The 15,769-nt window shown below is 37.8% G+C and overlaps 1 protein-coding gene across 7 annotated transcripts in view; it reads right to left on the bottom strand.

Moving 5' to 3' along the window:
- WASF3 (WASP family member 3) overlaps positions 1-15,769 on the bottom strand; it is a 136,325-nt gene that overhangs the window by 13,880 nt on the left and 106,676 nt on the right. For all 7 annotated transcript variants that reach the window (XM_019651462.1, XM_019651461.1, XM_019651459.1 and 4 more), the window contains 3 exons: positions 8,254-8,388; positions 5,239-5,392; positions 2,159-2,276 (listed from right to left, as the gene is read on the bottom strand). In XM_019651462.1, coding sequence (XP_019507007.1) covers positions 2,159-2,276; positions 5,239-5,392; positions 8,254-8,388 — 407 coding nt within the window. The remainder of the gene's footprint in view (positions 1-2,158; positions 2,277-5,238; positions 5,393-8,253; positions 8,389-15,769) is intronic.

The raw sequence follows: 15,769 nt of genomic DNA, 5'->3' as shown, positions 1-15,769 counted from the left end.
CATGTGCAACACACACACACACACACACACACACACACACACACACACACGAACTGCCTATGATAAAATGGTAACTGGGATGCATCCACTGGCTTACAGTAACATCCCTGGAAAATGCCAAACTGTTTCTGAGTCCAGAATGATCTTAGCTACTTCCATTCAGAAGGCTCCCCAATTCTGGAGCACTTCCACTCCTCCAGCACCCCTCTCATCTACACATGCACCCACAGGCTGCCCATGGCTGGGTCTCAGTGAACGACACCCCTGAGAGGGGCCACCCTTGACACTGCACTTCATTTTCACTGTTGCCCCCACCTCGTCATCCCAGCCCCAGCGCCCCCTGCTTTTCCTTCACAACACTTACCAGCATGGTAACTGCAGACTTACAACAACATGTGTATTTGTGTAATCTTAAAAATGTTTTTAAACTACCAAACTAAGGAATCAAAGTTCAGAAACAATGCATTTCTCATCCCCAAATTTTCTAAGTTAATTTTTCCTTCAGGTAGCCTTGTGAGTTCCAAATTGAGAGCAACTCGCGTTTCTGCAATCCTGGAGGATTTCCAGAATGAAGGAGATCCTGCCTCATTTTCTCGTCCTACACAAAGAAGTTTGTAGTACAATTTCCAAGTTTCTTTCCCTCTTTATGAGTTCCAGAAGGATGCATGATTATTTAATGTGTGTTTCCCCCTCTATATTGCAATCTCCATGAGGGTGATAATCCTGTAATTTTCACCAGTTTATCCAGCATTTAAAGGCATTTAAAAAGAATCATTATATAAATGAATGAATAAGAAATTCTTATCAGAATTTTACGTGTTTGAGAGAAGTGGAAGGAGGCAAAACAGCCAAGGAATTGACAATTTTGAAGACACAATAATCATAGGTAGATTAAGGCTGTTTCCCCCCGGAAGAACACTGGTGAAAAATTAAGTATTTTTGCCAAAAGTACCACTGAGAAGGGAAACCTAGAAGGTAATTTAAAAGGACAGGCATGTTTTAAAGGAAATTACTCTTCAAAGCCCAGGGGTTTTGTCCCATTACTACTAAGAGCTGTGGGGATTAAGACCCACAAGCCTTAAATATCTGTTTCTTTTCTGTTTAATAGCATCTTCCTTTTCTTTGCTTGAATACTTCTCCACTTGAACACTCAGCAACTCTTCCAAGATTCCCCAGTTAATCTCTGCAACCCACCAGCACAAAGAGCAGGGATGCCTAACCAAGCCTTCGGACTTCCTTCCTAGAGCTCAGTGGTAACATCTTACGTGTGCAGTCTGAAAACTGTTGCCATGTTCCCTTTCTTAAATCCTGTTTCCAAATTTCAAATTCTCTTCCATTCCAAACTGTTGCTCCTACTGGGCCAATACATCGAAATGCCTCAAAACCTTAAGGCCACCGACCCACAAAGAGCTAAGCATTTCTCTTAACTAAAACACTCTAGTATTCACCAAGCAATCCAGGTGGTGCTTTTTAAAAACATAGCTTCCATATAGAAGTGTTTGGGGCATTCACTCTTCTCAGTGGCTTCAGTCTAATTTCTGGGCCCCAATGGGACAAGTTTCGAAAGGTGAGCAGAGCGGTCTGTCCGTCCCAGAGTGCTCACAATGCAGGTGCCGTCACCTTCAGACCTGCAGTGATCTCGCCTACTGCCACCCACCAAAGCATCTCATTTCTAGAAAATACCATCCTCTGAACTTGCAGATCATGCACGCTTTTCAATCCAATATGAACATTTCACCAAAGCATTAATTACAGCTAGGGGGCAACCCAACAATTAAGAAAGCTTTAAAAAGTCAAAAACAGATAATGATTTCTGATATGGAATGTTGACTGTTTTATGAAATTTGAAAGAGCAGTTGGAGAGAAGTTCTTAAAGATGGTTACAGACAAATCTGAAATTTTAGCCACTACTTTTGTGAAAGCAAAGCAAGGGTCAGAGAACAAATTCAGAATATTTATTGAAAAATAGTATTCCTTTGTTAGACTGACTTGTTGGTATCTTCATGTAAAAAATACAATCTCTAAAAACTTCAGCACTAAATCCAACCTCTCAACTATTTAAGTAAAGATTTACTGGTTTATTTATAAACTATTTTATTTATAAAAAGAATCCCATTTATACATTTATAAGTATAGTTCCCCTACTGGAATTATTTACCTTTTGACGCCTTTTCTCTTTCCTCTTATCTTCTGTGTCCTGTAGCATTTTTTCTTTCCAGAGGTCAAAGAAATAGGATGGATCAGTATAGAACTTCAGTCCATCCTTTTTATCATCTCTATAAACCAAGGTATTACAAGTTAGGGGGAAAGAAAAACGTTGTTAGATATTTTCATAAAGGGTTAATATTAATTTTAACGCATGAAGATTATAACATCTACACAGGGCATTTTAACTGTCCTATATATTAAGTTTCTCAGATTTCCTTATTTGAAAAAAAGTATAAACATTCAAGAACAGTAACTTTTCTAGAATAACTAGGTAAAAAGTACTCTTGCAAATTTAGATTTAAGTATAGAAAAACACTCCTAAAAATCACAATATGGCTCATACACAGCAATATTTAACACCTCATTTCAGGAAATGTTTTGTTTATTCCAACAGGGGGCCATACACAGAAACGCATGGATTCTTTATAGACATTCACTTCTACTCTGGGGCGTCAATGTTATTAGGATAAGGATTTGTAAGTATTCTGTCCCTTTTCTTCAATCAGGTTTGCCTGATTTAAAAATTCATTTACAAAGGGAGTAAAACATTCATGGTGTGTAAGTGACTAAGAAAAAAGTGATGAACTATTTTTAATGTGGAAGTAACCCACAAAGAAAATTCACTTGTATCCATTTCATTTTCCAGCAGCATTACAATTACTGTGGTCTAGAGAATATTTCAAGTCTTTATATAAGTTACTCATTTATCAAAAACCAATAATAATGCAGCCAACATGAATCCAAAGTTGTAATATTAATCAAACGTAAACCTCAAAATAATTATGATATGAAGAAAACACTCTATGCTACTAATGCTTTAGAAAGTATTTGGCTTGTAGATTACCTGCAAGAGGAAGCAGAAAACTGACATTTCAAATTAATATTTCAATAAGTCATTTAAGGTACACAGAGGAAGCAACAATCAGTGAAATGACTGTGGCAAAGAGCTTGAGCCCAAATAGTCAAAGAAAGCTATGTGCTTTGTTCCAGGGGAACCTGTCTGTCCCGGAAGCTCCTGCTACGCCCGTGCTGGTAAGCGTCTCCTCATCAGATAGTAGGCCCCAGTGCCTACGAGGGCTACTCTGGTCGCTCCTTGAAAATCACTAACAAACCAGTGCCATTTACTCTACTTTAACCTCTGATGACATCAAATCCTTCCTTTCTTTCCCAAATTTCCTGATAAGCAACCTGCACTACAGTGATTTTATTAGTAACATTATTGTGAAAAATATAGTTTGTTTCCTGAAGATACTATGGCTTCAATATACATGAAGACATAGAAAATCTGGGCATGAACTTGCTGCAAAATTTAAGATAAAATGTACATTAAAAAAATAAAAATGGAGCTAATGCTTAAATGAGGGCCGAAACTCACCTAAACAAATGTGAACCTTGACATAAAAATATAAGCAGAAATGTCCCATGTTTATAGCAACTAAATATTTGATTTTTCAGTCACATTGTACTTCTCGTATATTAAGACTGTTGTGACAGTGTCATACTTAAGCTCAAATGCAAAAGTTTGTGCTTTATATACCCCAAATATTACTGTAGTAACAAAAAGTAGATTTGAATCAGCACTGCTATTCTTAAATACTACTAAAAAGTCAGACATTTTTTATTTTTCATAATACTGAATACAAACAATATACATGAAAGTCAACTCATTTTTTATGTAATTAAAAATTTAAATCATCACAAACAAGTATTTCTTCTTGATCAATGAAATATAAGTGGTTAGCTGGGTTTTCTGGGTTCTTTCCCTGTAGAACGGATATTTAGTGAAGTTTCTTAGGGAAATTTTAGTAAGCGAGTCCTCATGGCTCCCAGTGCCAAGTAAAACTGATTGCCCCACAAAAATGCCTATTAAATAAGCAAAACCAAAGTTAAAACATGAGGCTTAAAATACCACTATTCATACACAGCATCAGTTCTAAATGAGTGTGCTAAAACCTCTAGAAAAATTTACTTGTTTCATAAAAAAATGGGGCGTCCTGGTCCTCTCCCACCACAGTTTCCATGGGCTCTCTATGACATTTTTTGGAGAGAACCTCTTTTTCTGTCCATGCTGAAAGGGATGGAGTTTCAACTGCTGCTTTACTAGCAGAGCTGTAGGTCCAAACATTGACTTTTGGGCCCTGAGAAGGGACAGGAATTCACAGTAAGAAAAACTCTGGGCCGAGGGGCCCTCCGAGGCAGGAATGGAAGCGAAGAACGCACTGAATTCTAAGAGGCCTTTGCGGGCGGACCAGCAGGCAGGGCTAACCCTGGGGGCTGTGAGGACTGCTCCCCACCACAGTCTGTGATCCTCAGAGGCTGAAGGAATGAGCCCCACAGAAGGGTACAAAGATGGGAGAGGAACTCCAAAGTGCAATGAGAAAGTATATGAAAAAGGGAGAGGGGAAGGAAGGTGACAGAAAATACAGAAAGAAAGCACTGATGTGGTAAGAGGTAGGACAGACAGGTGTTTTAGAAAGCATTTTTAGTTTCTTAATATTAATTTTCTGCACTATATATTTTTCATTTCTTTTCTTGGAAGTCTGGTCCTCATAATGTGTTCTACTATTTTACAATAACAGAAGGTTAATTTGTTGACTGTATTTTCACTCTTGAAAACCCCTAACGCTGCAGAATACATTTTTCTGAATTAAATAACAAATGTCTCTGCAGTGCTGAAATGCTGAGAGAGGCATTTTGCTGCATTATAACTGAATTATGCAGCTCCTTTAAAAATTGACTTTGAATATGAGGAATAGCATAACCACACACAATACTGTTATGTAATGTGCTCACTTCTACTTAAGATGTCTACATCTCTAAAAGCTAAAGTCAGAGCTCACACTCCCCTTGGTAAGTTTATCTACATTTTGAAATATGAAAACTTGAACAATTCTGCAGCAATGATTACTTTCATTATGTATGATACTGCAATTCTCATTTTCCAAGTTGGAAGATACTTGCACAGCACTGCCGACCTCTCCCACACACCGACACTGACAAGGCTCTGGGAACAGGTGAAGCTGTACCTACCTGTACGGTGTGAGAATATTCAGGGGAGGTGGTTTATCACTCTGGTTGTAGATGTCAGCAACCGGGTTAGGAATGCTGTTCTTTGAAACCACCTGTTGGTCTTGGACTGTGGAACTTTTGAAAGCTTTTTTCATGTTGATGTCCTGTAGTGACACTATTTGGAGAAAAGTCCCCCAAGGTGAGTTAGATGGAAAGATTTTCACTGTTTAGAATATAAGTATAATTTGAGTCACAATCATAAACATCTCCTAGAATAACCAAATATTTTTTTATTTTTCATTTAACACCATGCTGAAGTAGCATGTGCATTCCTTCCCTCTTATAAGTAACAATTATCTCTGAAATGAAGTCATGTCTTTTTTTTCTGTAGTGACCTAATTACTTCATTGAACCTAATACTAAAGCATCATTTTTTATTTAAATAGCATTTTTCAGAAACCACATAGGAATATAGTTATGAGTGTAACAGGCATGTAAACACATAGATTTGGGTATGAGGGGGGTTGGGAGACAGTTAATATAATATGTGTAGGAAAGACTTCTGCAAAATATACAAAAAACTGTAAACAAATAAAAATAGGCATTAAGTTTTTCTGACATGAACATTAAAGAAAGGCAGCAAAGGTTTTCAAGAGATAGTCCTGGAAATTAAGTAGCATGATATAAAACAACGTCGAGGAGTGAGAAACTCAGAGCTGATGATGCTTATTTCTTGTGTTTGTACACACTTGACATCTCATGTGTTAACTCACTGACTCTGACACAGATTTTCTGAGGGTGGGCACACTGGTGCATTGTCCCACTTGACCAATGCAGTCAGGGAGAGTGTTAAGTGGCTTTTCCAAGATCACCCAGCAAAAAAGTGGCAGGCCCCTAATAGAACAGAGATTTCCTACCTTGGTCAAGTGCTTTTTTCTTATTTTTATACTGTAACATCCACGCCAAGGAAAGTAGAGATGATCACCAACTTACAATGGTGTGACTTAGGATTTTATGATGATGCAAAAGTGATACTTATAATAAATTACATGAGATGGTCAACGATGTTCAACACTTTATTATAAACTAGGCTTTGTGTTAGGTGATTTTGCTCAACTGTAAGCTAATGTAAGTGTTCTGAGCACATTTAAGGTAGGCTAGGCTAAGCTATGAAGTTCGGTAGGTTAGGTGTATTAAATGCATTTCAACTTACGATATTTTCAACTTACAATGTATTTGTCGGGATGTAACCCCATTGTAAGTCAAGGGGCATCTGTAATAAGGTAAAATCTTAATTGGAAGGGGATTTTAAGGATATGAACTGTACTATAAAATCCATGAAATTTAATCTACAGATTGACTTTTTCCAGTGTAAGATTTATCACAAGCATTTCAATTGCAAGAGACAACAAAAAATTGAAGGAAGATAAACATTTAAAAATCACTTGTGATACAAATTTGAAAAGTGAATGATTGATTTAAGATGTTACAAATTCTTTTTCTGAATAGAACAAGTAGCTATTAAAATTTTAACTTTTAAAAATAAAAGATAAATTTAAAACATCACATTTAAAAAAGCATGTCTTTTGCTCCCCAATTACTGTTGGAAAAGTCAGTAAGAATGTTTATAATGGATGGTAAAATTTCAATGTTATACATTTTTGTTAAATTTCTAATTCACTAATTTAATTTGGAGCTTTGAAAAAGACCTGAACATGAGCAAACATTTCTTAGATGATGGGTGAATTCCATAAATAGCACATTAAAAAAAATAATAAAACCTTCATTTTGTTCTAATATTATTATAGGTGGAAAAATCAGATGCTAGGATCATTTTAAGAGAAATTATAACCAACACATAAAAGTGAAAATAATTTTTAATCTGAACATTTTTCTTAAAGTAAATATAAAATGGCATTTCTTGTACATTTTTACAGATTAGTTTTTTCCCATCTAATCTCAAGCCTTTATTCAAAAGATAACAGAAAGTGAAACTTTTAAAAAAGAATTGTTGAGGGGCTTGCTGAATGACTCAGTTGGGTAAGGGCGCAAGCTCTAAGCAACAGGGTCACTGGTTCGATTCCCACATGGGCCAGTGAGCTGAGCCCCAGCTCAGCAGCCACTGAGCTGCCACCAGGTGGCAGGATGGCTCAGGTGGTGAGAGTACCGTGCTCCTAACAATAAAATTGCCTGTTCGACTCTCACATGGGATGGTGGGCTATGCCCACCCACAACTAAGATTGAACATGGCACCTTGAGCTTAGAGGCCATGAGCTGCCAATGCGCAGCGAGATGGAGACTGGGCTTGGAGCTGAACTTGCTGCACCCGTCACAACTAAGACTGAAGGACAACAATTTGGCTGTTCCCCTTCCCCAATTCCCCAATAAAATCTTAAAAAAAGAAAAAAGAAAAAAGGAATTGTTCACTTTTAATGTTGTTGAAACTGCCACAATTTCAGGGTCTATCATCAAAATGATTAGTTAACTACACAGTGCTTGCCACATTATTTTAAGACTGCGAAGTCTAAAGGCTTTCAATAAACGCTATTTCTGAGAAGTTACATCAGAAGTATTGCCACGATTATTCACAGGCATTAACCCTGACAAGAATACGGATAGAAGCCTTCACTCCCTTTGCACTCTATGCAAAACCCTCCCTCTTAGCTGGCCTGTATCTTTGGAGTGATTCTGTTATTTTTAGGTAAAAAAAAAAAAAAATCTTTAAAATAACTACCAATAACCTAAATTATGTCTTTTAATACCGAATACATTCAAAGAATCCTTTAAAACAATTGCTATATGTGTTATTTTTTTTTAAAAAAGAGAGTATGGCATATGAGATAGACAAGATATGAATCTTTTAATCACTGATTAACTCAATGTTGTGGGTTCCCCAAGCCCCACTATTTTTCTAGCAAAAGACAAGATGAAATATCAGCATACTACCCCAAGGAAAAAGCAGTAATTACCCTGCAATTAATTACTACTGTCTTATCAACATCACTTCTAACTCATTGTTTTCATGCAATTACCTACCCTCTTCCACTGTTGAATCCAGCTGGGTAACTTTGACAGCAAGGCGATCGATTCTGTCTTGAAGGGAATTGGCTCTGATGTAAAAGTTGTTAGCCTCATTGAACAGCTCTCCAAATATGTCTTCAGCATGTTTGCCTATAGAAGAAAATGAATGGAGAAAGCCATGTGTTAACTGCTGAGGCGGCCTTAACACCTTCTCACCAAAGCTGATACTGGCAATACATGGGATGTTGTCAAATGATTATATTGGGTCTGTTGGAAAAGTTATGATGCATTCTTGCAACGAAAACATAGAAAAAATACATCATGACTTTTCCAACAACCCAATAAAAATTGTGTCATGGTCAACGGCCTTTAGAAATTTTTGAAAATTTACTAGGGATGTTCATACATATCTGAAATGGACCCGAAGTTGCAGAATTTTAAAATACCGCAGATAGTATAGAAATTTATTTAATTGCTATACGAGCTATCACCCAAGTTGTTTCCTATTAAACTGAACTTCTTTGGGGAAAAAAATTACTCTCATTTTGCATGCTTAATGTATAACTAGGATCACTTTCCTTTTGCTTCCCAAGATAATTCAATAAATCATGTTGGTTTCTAACTTTAGGATTTTTATCTCACACACAATTGGAAACATCAGATACCTTACATTGTGCCTAACACTTTCCAATGGCATTAAATTGTTCTATTTCATACTCTGAAATCTAGGGATATAGCGGTGACTCTAGCACTCTCTGAAAATCAGTATTTTGAATGCTGAATTAAATTTTTCTATATAAATCACCTCTGCATTTCTGTGAATGCTAGACACAATTACTTTTCTTAAAGTATTACATTCCTGAAAATCTGACAGCAAGACAGGAATCGTATCTGCTCATGTTGACTTTCCAAATCCCAATTCCATTCCTTTATTTATTCAACAAACACTTAATAACTGCCTCCTCTGAGTGTGCCAGGCACCTCTGCATCCTACCTCCTCTGAACAGAGCGACCACTTTTTAAAATAAACTCTATTTTTAAGAACAGTTTTTGGTTCACAGCAAAACCAAGCAGGGCATGCAGCGAGATCCCATACATCCCCTGCTGCACCCCACAGCCTCCTCCACCGCCAGCACCCCCACCAGAGCAGTGCACTTATTACAACTGATGAGCCCACACTGACCCATCATCATCACCCAAAACCCAGCTTCCATTAGGGCTTACTCTTGGTGTCGTACATTCTATGGGTCTGGACAAATGCATAATGGTATGATCCCACCTTTATAGTATCACTCAGAATAGTTTCACTGAGCATCCCTGTGCTCCCTAAACATCCCCAGTGCTCCACCTACTCATCCTCCATCCCTCCGCTGGCACCCACTGAGCTTTTTACCGTCTCCATAGCTTTGCCTTGTCCAGAATGTCATTTAGTTGGAATCACATAGTATGGAGCCTCTCGGATTGGCTTCTTTCACTTAACATGCATTTAAGCTTCTTCCACGTCTTTTCATGGTTGATAGCTCATTTCTTTTTATCACTGAATAATGTCCCATTGTCTGAGTGTACCACAGTTCATTTATCCATTTACCTAGTGAAGGACATCTTCGTTGCTTCCAGTATTTACTAATTGTGAATAAACATTTGGGTGCAAATTTTTGTGTGGACATAATTTTTCACCTCATTTGGGTAAATAACAAGGAGCACGAATGCTGGATTGTATGGTAAGAGGATGTTTAGCTTTATAAGAAGCAGCCAAACTGTTTTCCAAAGTGGTTGTACCAGTGTGCATCCCCAGCAGCCATGAACGGGAGTTCCTGTTGCTCCATGTCCTCACCAGCACTTGGTGTTGGCAGGGTTCTCTTTTAAATTAGCATTTCCCTGATGACATATGAGGCAGAGCATCTTTTCCTATGTTTATTTGCCATCTGTGTATCTTCTTCGGTGAGGTGTCTGTTCAGGTCTTTTCCCCATTGTTTAATCATATTGTTAGTTTTCTTATTTGAATTTTATTATTGTTGAATTTTAAGAGTTCTCTGTATCAATTTTGATAGTCCTTCATCAGATTATGTCCTCTGCAAATATTTCTCCCAGTCTGTGGTCTGTCTTCTTATTCTCTTCATAGTGTCTTTTGCAGAGCAGAAGTTTTTAATTTTAATGAAGTCCGCTTTACCAATTATTCCTTTCATTTGTCACGCCTTTGGTGTTGTATCTAAAAAGTCATCACTATAGGTCATCCGGGTTTTCTCTTGTTCTCTTCTAGGAGTTTTATAGACTTATATTTAGGTCTGTGATCCGTTTGGAGTTAATTCTTGTGAAGGGTGTAAGGTCTGTGCATAGACTTACCATTTCTTTTTATTTGCATATTCTATCCATTTATCACTCAAATGAGAAGAGAACCTGAACCTTCTAGGAAGAAAACTTACTTGGTGCATGAATAACCATGTTTCTTTCATAGTGCTTCACAGTTTATACAATGCTCTCATCTCCACTTTCCTGACTCTGCTGTAATCTACAAGACCACACCCTCTGTGAGAGTGAGAACCATGTCTGTCTGTCCAAGATATAGCCCAGCCCTAGAATGATGCCTCCTGGCACACACCTGTTCAAGGAATTGAGTGAGCTCATGAGGTAAACAGCGAATTACTGCTTTCATTTTCCAGGTGACTAAACTGAGCATCAGAAAGGTGGCCTGTCCAAATCTCATGACTAGTAGTAAGTGGGAGAAATAGATGAAACAAAAATTTGGTCTTCTAACTTCTAATTCCCTGCTTTTATCATGTATTTCCCTGAACTTCCTCGCTAGAAATTATCAACTTCCATGAATTATTTCAGGCCATGAGACACTTGGTAATTTCCTGTTTCCTTAATAAAATGAACTACAATATTTTGCTGCTTAAGTGGTTACTTATAGACACTAGACAAGTATTTCTTATGAATTTAAGATTAGCATGATTTTATAAATTCTAATAGTGCAACTGTCTCAACAAGAGGAACTTTCTCTTAAAAAAAATAAGAGCAATAAAGAAATCAATAAAAACACCAGCCTACTCGATTCTCTGCTAAAAATGGGGGGAAAATCCGAGACTACTGATTTCAGCTGTTTCCTTAAAGCCATGTATCTATAGTATGGTTCTCTGCAGTCATGTCCAATTCTGCCAACACTTCTCACTCCCACAATATACAAAATGGATTCAAAAAGGCAGAGAAACGAAGTCTTCACACAAATTACATGTTTTTGGACACTAGAGCTAGATGTGATATCCAAAATTAATGTTTGTTTGCTGCCTTATAAACTCTTTCCTGAGCGCTGGACCTGTGTATCTAACTAGCTAATCGACATCTTCTGTGTTGATATCCATGTGCAATGCTGTACAAGTTCTGCTTTGAATTCATTTTCATGTTGACTCCGACCTGCACAGCTCATTTTGAAAGGCATCAACTATCCAAAATGAAGCCCAAGCAAAAAACGGAGTCATCTGTGACTGCTCGCTCCCTCTACAGCTCATGGCACACCGAACCTCATGACTTCTATCCCCACCCCTCCCCACCTCCCCTTAGCTCACACCCTCCTTTTTTCTCTCCTGAATTACATCAGCAGCTTTGCTTTTTCTGCTCTCTGGTTCACCTCCCACCCTCAAATCCACTTCCTCACACTGCTGCCAACTGGTCTTTCTAAAAGAAAGATCAGACTGTGTCCTTCCTATTTAAATCCCTCATTGTCCCCCATTATCTCAAGGTAAAAATCTAAGCCTCTCAGTGGGATCCAGGAGGCACCTCATTTCTGCCCTTTATTTGTGCTCCAATCAGGAAAACAACTTGCAGTCCCTCAACCCATCCCACTTTCTCCCAGATCCTGAAACTCCTTAGCATTCGCAAATCTTCCATGCCTTGTCATAAAAGCCAAGGGCCAGGTAACGGTTTATAAGCTCCTAGTGCTGTGCTCTAACTCGATTTACCTTGCAGGCCTCATCAACCGTCATCCTCTCCCTCCATATTCCACTCCAGCTACACTGGCCCCTCCTGTTTCGCAGACATGCCAATCATACCCCCTCTCCTCAGGCTTCTGTAGTTCCTGTTCCTGCTGCCTGGACCATTTTAGTCTCGGAGAGTCACATGGTTTGCTCCATCACCTCTTCTAGGTCTACCCAAATGTCACCTTCTAAGTAAGACTTTCTCCAGTAGCCCTAGCTCAATTGCACTTACACACACACACACACACACACACACACACACACACACACACACATTCTTATCCCCTCCCTGTTGTATTTTTCTCCTTAGTACTTACCACCATGTAATACATTATACACTTGTACTTATTCATCTTATTTCCAGTGTCCTTCCACTAGAATGTGCGATCCAAGAGGACAAGGACTCTCTTTGGTCCTGTGCATTGCTGTATCAATCCCCAAGGGCTAGGGCATGCCTGACTTATATATATTAATAGTAGGTGCTCAAAAAGATTCTGGAATAAATGAATAAAAATGCACTAACTTAAAAATCAATCCTTCAAAATGCAGACTGGGGTGCCCTTTCCGTGCTCTCACAATACCCTAAGCATATCCCAGTCACAGAGCTCTTCATATAACTCTAATCTCATCTATTTACAGACGCTCTTTGAAGATATAAGCTCTGCCTTTTAGCTCTGCACTGTGCTGAGCCAGGGCTTGGTGAGCATCTCTTCACTAAAACACAGGATATATTCCAGTGTTTTCTTGTTAACAGGTTATACAACCTGCTCAAGCAAGTTTGGGAAGTGTTGGACTAAAAAGATTAAATGTGTTCCTATGCCTTGGGGCATCACACAATCTTTACTATGCTAGTGTGCATTAGGAATCTGCCAGGGAAGCATCTAGCATACCATGTTTTCAAATTGACTGGGCCTGGAAACACCTAACAACTACTGCTTTATGGGGCCCATTTGGGGAAATTCCTGCCCAGTCAACTGAATGATCTGTAGACAAACACCATGTTCCAAATGCTTTTAAATCCAAGTCTATCAGTGGTTTGTTTTCAAGGTCAGACATAGCCAAATGGAACCCACTAAATTGTGTTTTTCTACTTGACCATTCATAGTTAAAAAAAAAAAATTCCAGTGCAACTCTAAAAAAAATTCTATTCCTTTCCCTCCAGCTATGCAGAAATCTAATTAATAGGAACCAGTATACATCACCAAGCATATGGGAGTATACAACAGTCTCTTGCAAAAATTACCCCAGCATTCTCAAACCACAGAAACGACTGTTAAGAGCCACACTCTGTGAGACACCGTATAAGTTATAAAGGATAAATGGTATGTGCCCTCTACCTTCAGGGCTTAGCCCTATTTTTAAAAAATGCAATTGATACTATATTCCCATTGGAAGTTCTCAATTTATAAAAAGAAACAGGAATTAAAGACTTGCATACTTAATCTTTCCCCAGCTGCTGAAAGCTGACAAGTGACTAAAGAGAAGAAAGTGGAAGGAACTATATTTACTGATGAACAAGAATAAAGTGTTGCAATTACGTATTTGGTTTTGCAAACAGCAGCTTATTTGCAAAGCTTGATTTTACTCACTTTCAATGGCAAGCCTATTAATAACTAAATTAAAATAATTCTGAATGAATTAAGGACCACATTCAGTAAGTGCAATTTATTCATTTTTTACTGACAAAGAATTCTGTATGAATTTATTAGGACCATTTGGACTTGTGTCCAAGTATGTCAGGTTGAGAAGTATGCCTCCACGCTGCCAACGCATAAAATTATGCATGGATTTTCAATTGTATTTAAAATTCATTATAAACAACTAGTGTGTCTGTTATGAGTCCTTTCTGTGGAACAAGAAACCAGTCATAACAAGGTCCTTCAGAAATTTTAACACACACATCTAGCACCTAGATCTTGGTCTGTCAAAATTTTGGCTTTTCATTCTCCACTAAAAGGAATGTGTCTTCTTGGAAAATAACTAGTTCTAGGGCTGACGGTGGAAAAGTACATGATGAGTTTAGAATGTATTGCAGTGCTTTTCTAAATAAAATAAATACTCAGAGAGTGGTGAGGACATACCAAAAGGACACAAGAGCCAGCCTGAAAGGGCTCCAACTGGCCACATCTGAGAAATGGTGAGCATCAAAATAAATAATAATAAAAACAATGGATTATAACCCGTACAATAAGAATCCATGAGTCATACTGATATAAGTAAATGAACAAATGAATAATTGGGAAAGAAGTGAAAGCACTTGCAGCAGAATTCCAGCTCATAAATGTAGAAGAAATTATGGAACAACAAGTCATCATTCTGCAATTACTACAATAATGTGTCCCGGGCAAGAGTCACAATGGATGCTCAGACTAGTGGGCAGGAGTAGGATGGGAACAGGTGATATTACAAAGTCTCAACGTGTCTCCCCACAGATACTTATTAATGAATTACACTGGGGCGGGGGTGGGGGAAGGACTGGGCGATGGGACTTCACATTAGCAAAACCTACAGACAAAACATTAGCCAAGTGATAAAAGTTAACATGGGTATTTATAGGACAAGCAGATAATTTCTGTCATCACCCTGTGACAGTCCTGCCATATCCTAAATCTGACTTAATCATGAGGAAACATCAGAAGATACAGACCAAAGGACATTTCACAAAATAAATGGCTGGCTCCCTTCAAAAACATCAAGTCACAGAGGTCAAGTCACAGAGGAACTGTTACAGATTAAAGGATATATGTACACATGTACACACACACACACACACACATTGGGGAGAGGGAGGAGGAGAAAGGAGGGTAGGTAGGAAAGAGAGGAGTCTCCGAGAAAAAGAAAAAATGTGGTAAAATAATATATGGGTGAAAATTCATGAAAATTCTTTGTACTGTTTTTGAGCTTTCTGTAAGACTGAAATAATTTCAAAATAAAAAGTTAAAGAAACTTTATTATAGTACTTGTAATAAAGTCCAGTTGCTACTGAATTCCACAAAATAACAAGTAATAATTAGTGGGCCTTAAGTTTGTTTTTTTTCTTTTTAAAGTTTAACTTTTTTCTACTATGAAAACAATTCATGCTGATAAATATAGAAAATATGGGAAAGTAAACAACAGGAAAAATGGCCCAAAGTCCAATCTAGGACATCTGCTAACATTTTGATTTCTTTTGTCTTTGCTGTGTTTATAAGCCTGTACAAAAGTCAAGAAACATAGTATACACCCTGATTCTTTGAAATGTCTTTCTGAGTATAAATGTTAATACATGTTCATGGTAGAAAATTTGGAAAACTCAGAAAAATAAAAATAAAAAAATGTCACCCAGAGTTAACTACAGTGAACTTTTTTATATACTTCTTTACAATGCTCTAGGCATTTTATAAGAACTAAGATAATAGATGTTGATTATTACATATTTGCTGTCAGTCTTTTCAGCAAATATTTATTAAGCACCCATTGTATACGAGTCATTTAAGATACAGCAGTGAACATGGCCACAAAGCTTCTATCATACACAGACAATAAACAGATAATGTCACGTGATGCTAAGTGCTATGAAG

This window comes from Hipposideros armiger, unplaced genomic scaffold, assembly GCF_001890085.2.
Source record: "Hipposideros armiger isolate ML-2016 unplaced genomic scaffold, ASM189008v1 scaffold_160, whole genome shotgun sequence".
Taxonomy (NCBI): domain Eukaryota; kingdom Metazoa; phylum Chordata; class Mammalia; order Chiroptera; family Hipposideridae; genus Hipposideros; species Hipposideros armiger.
This window is presented reverse-complemented; position numbering and strand designations above follow the sequence as displayed.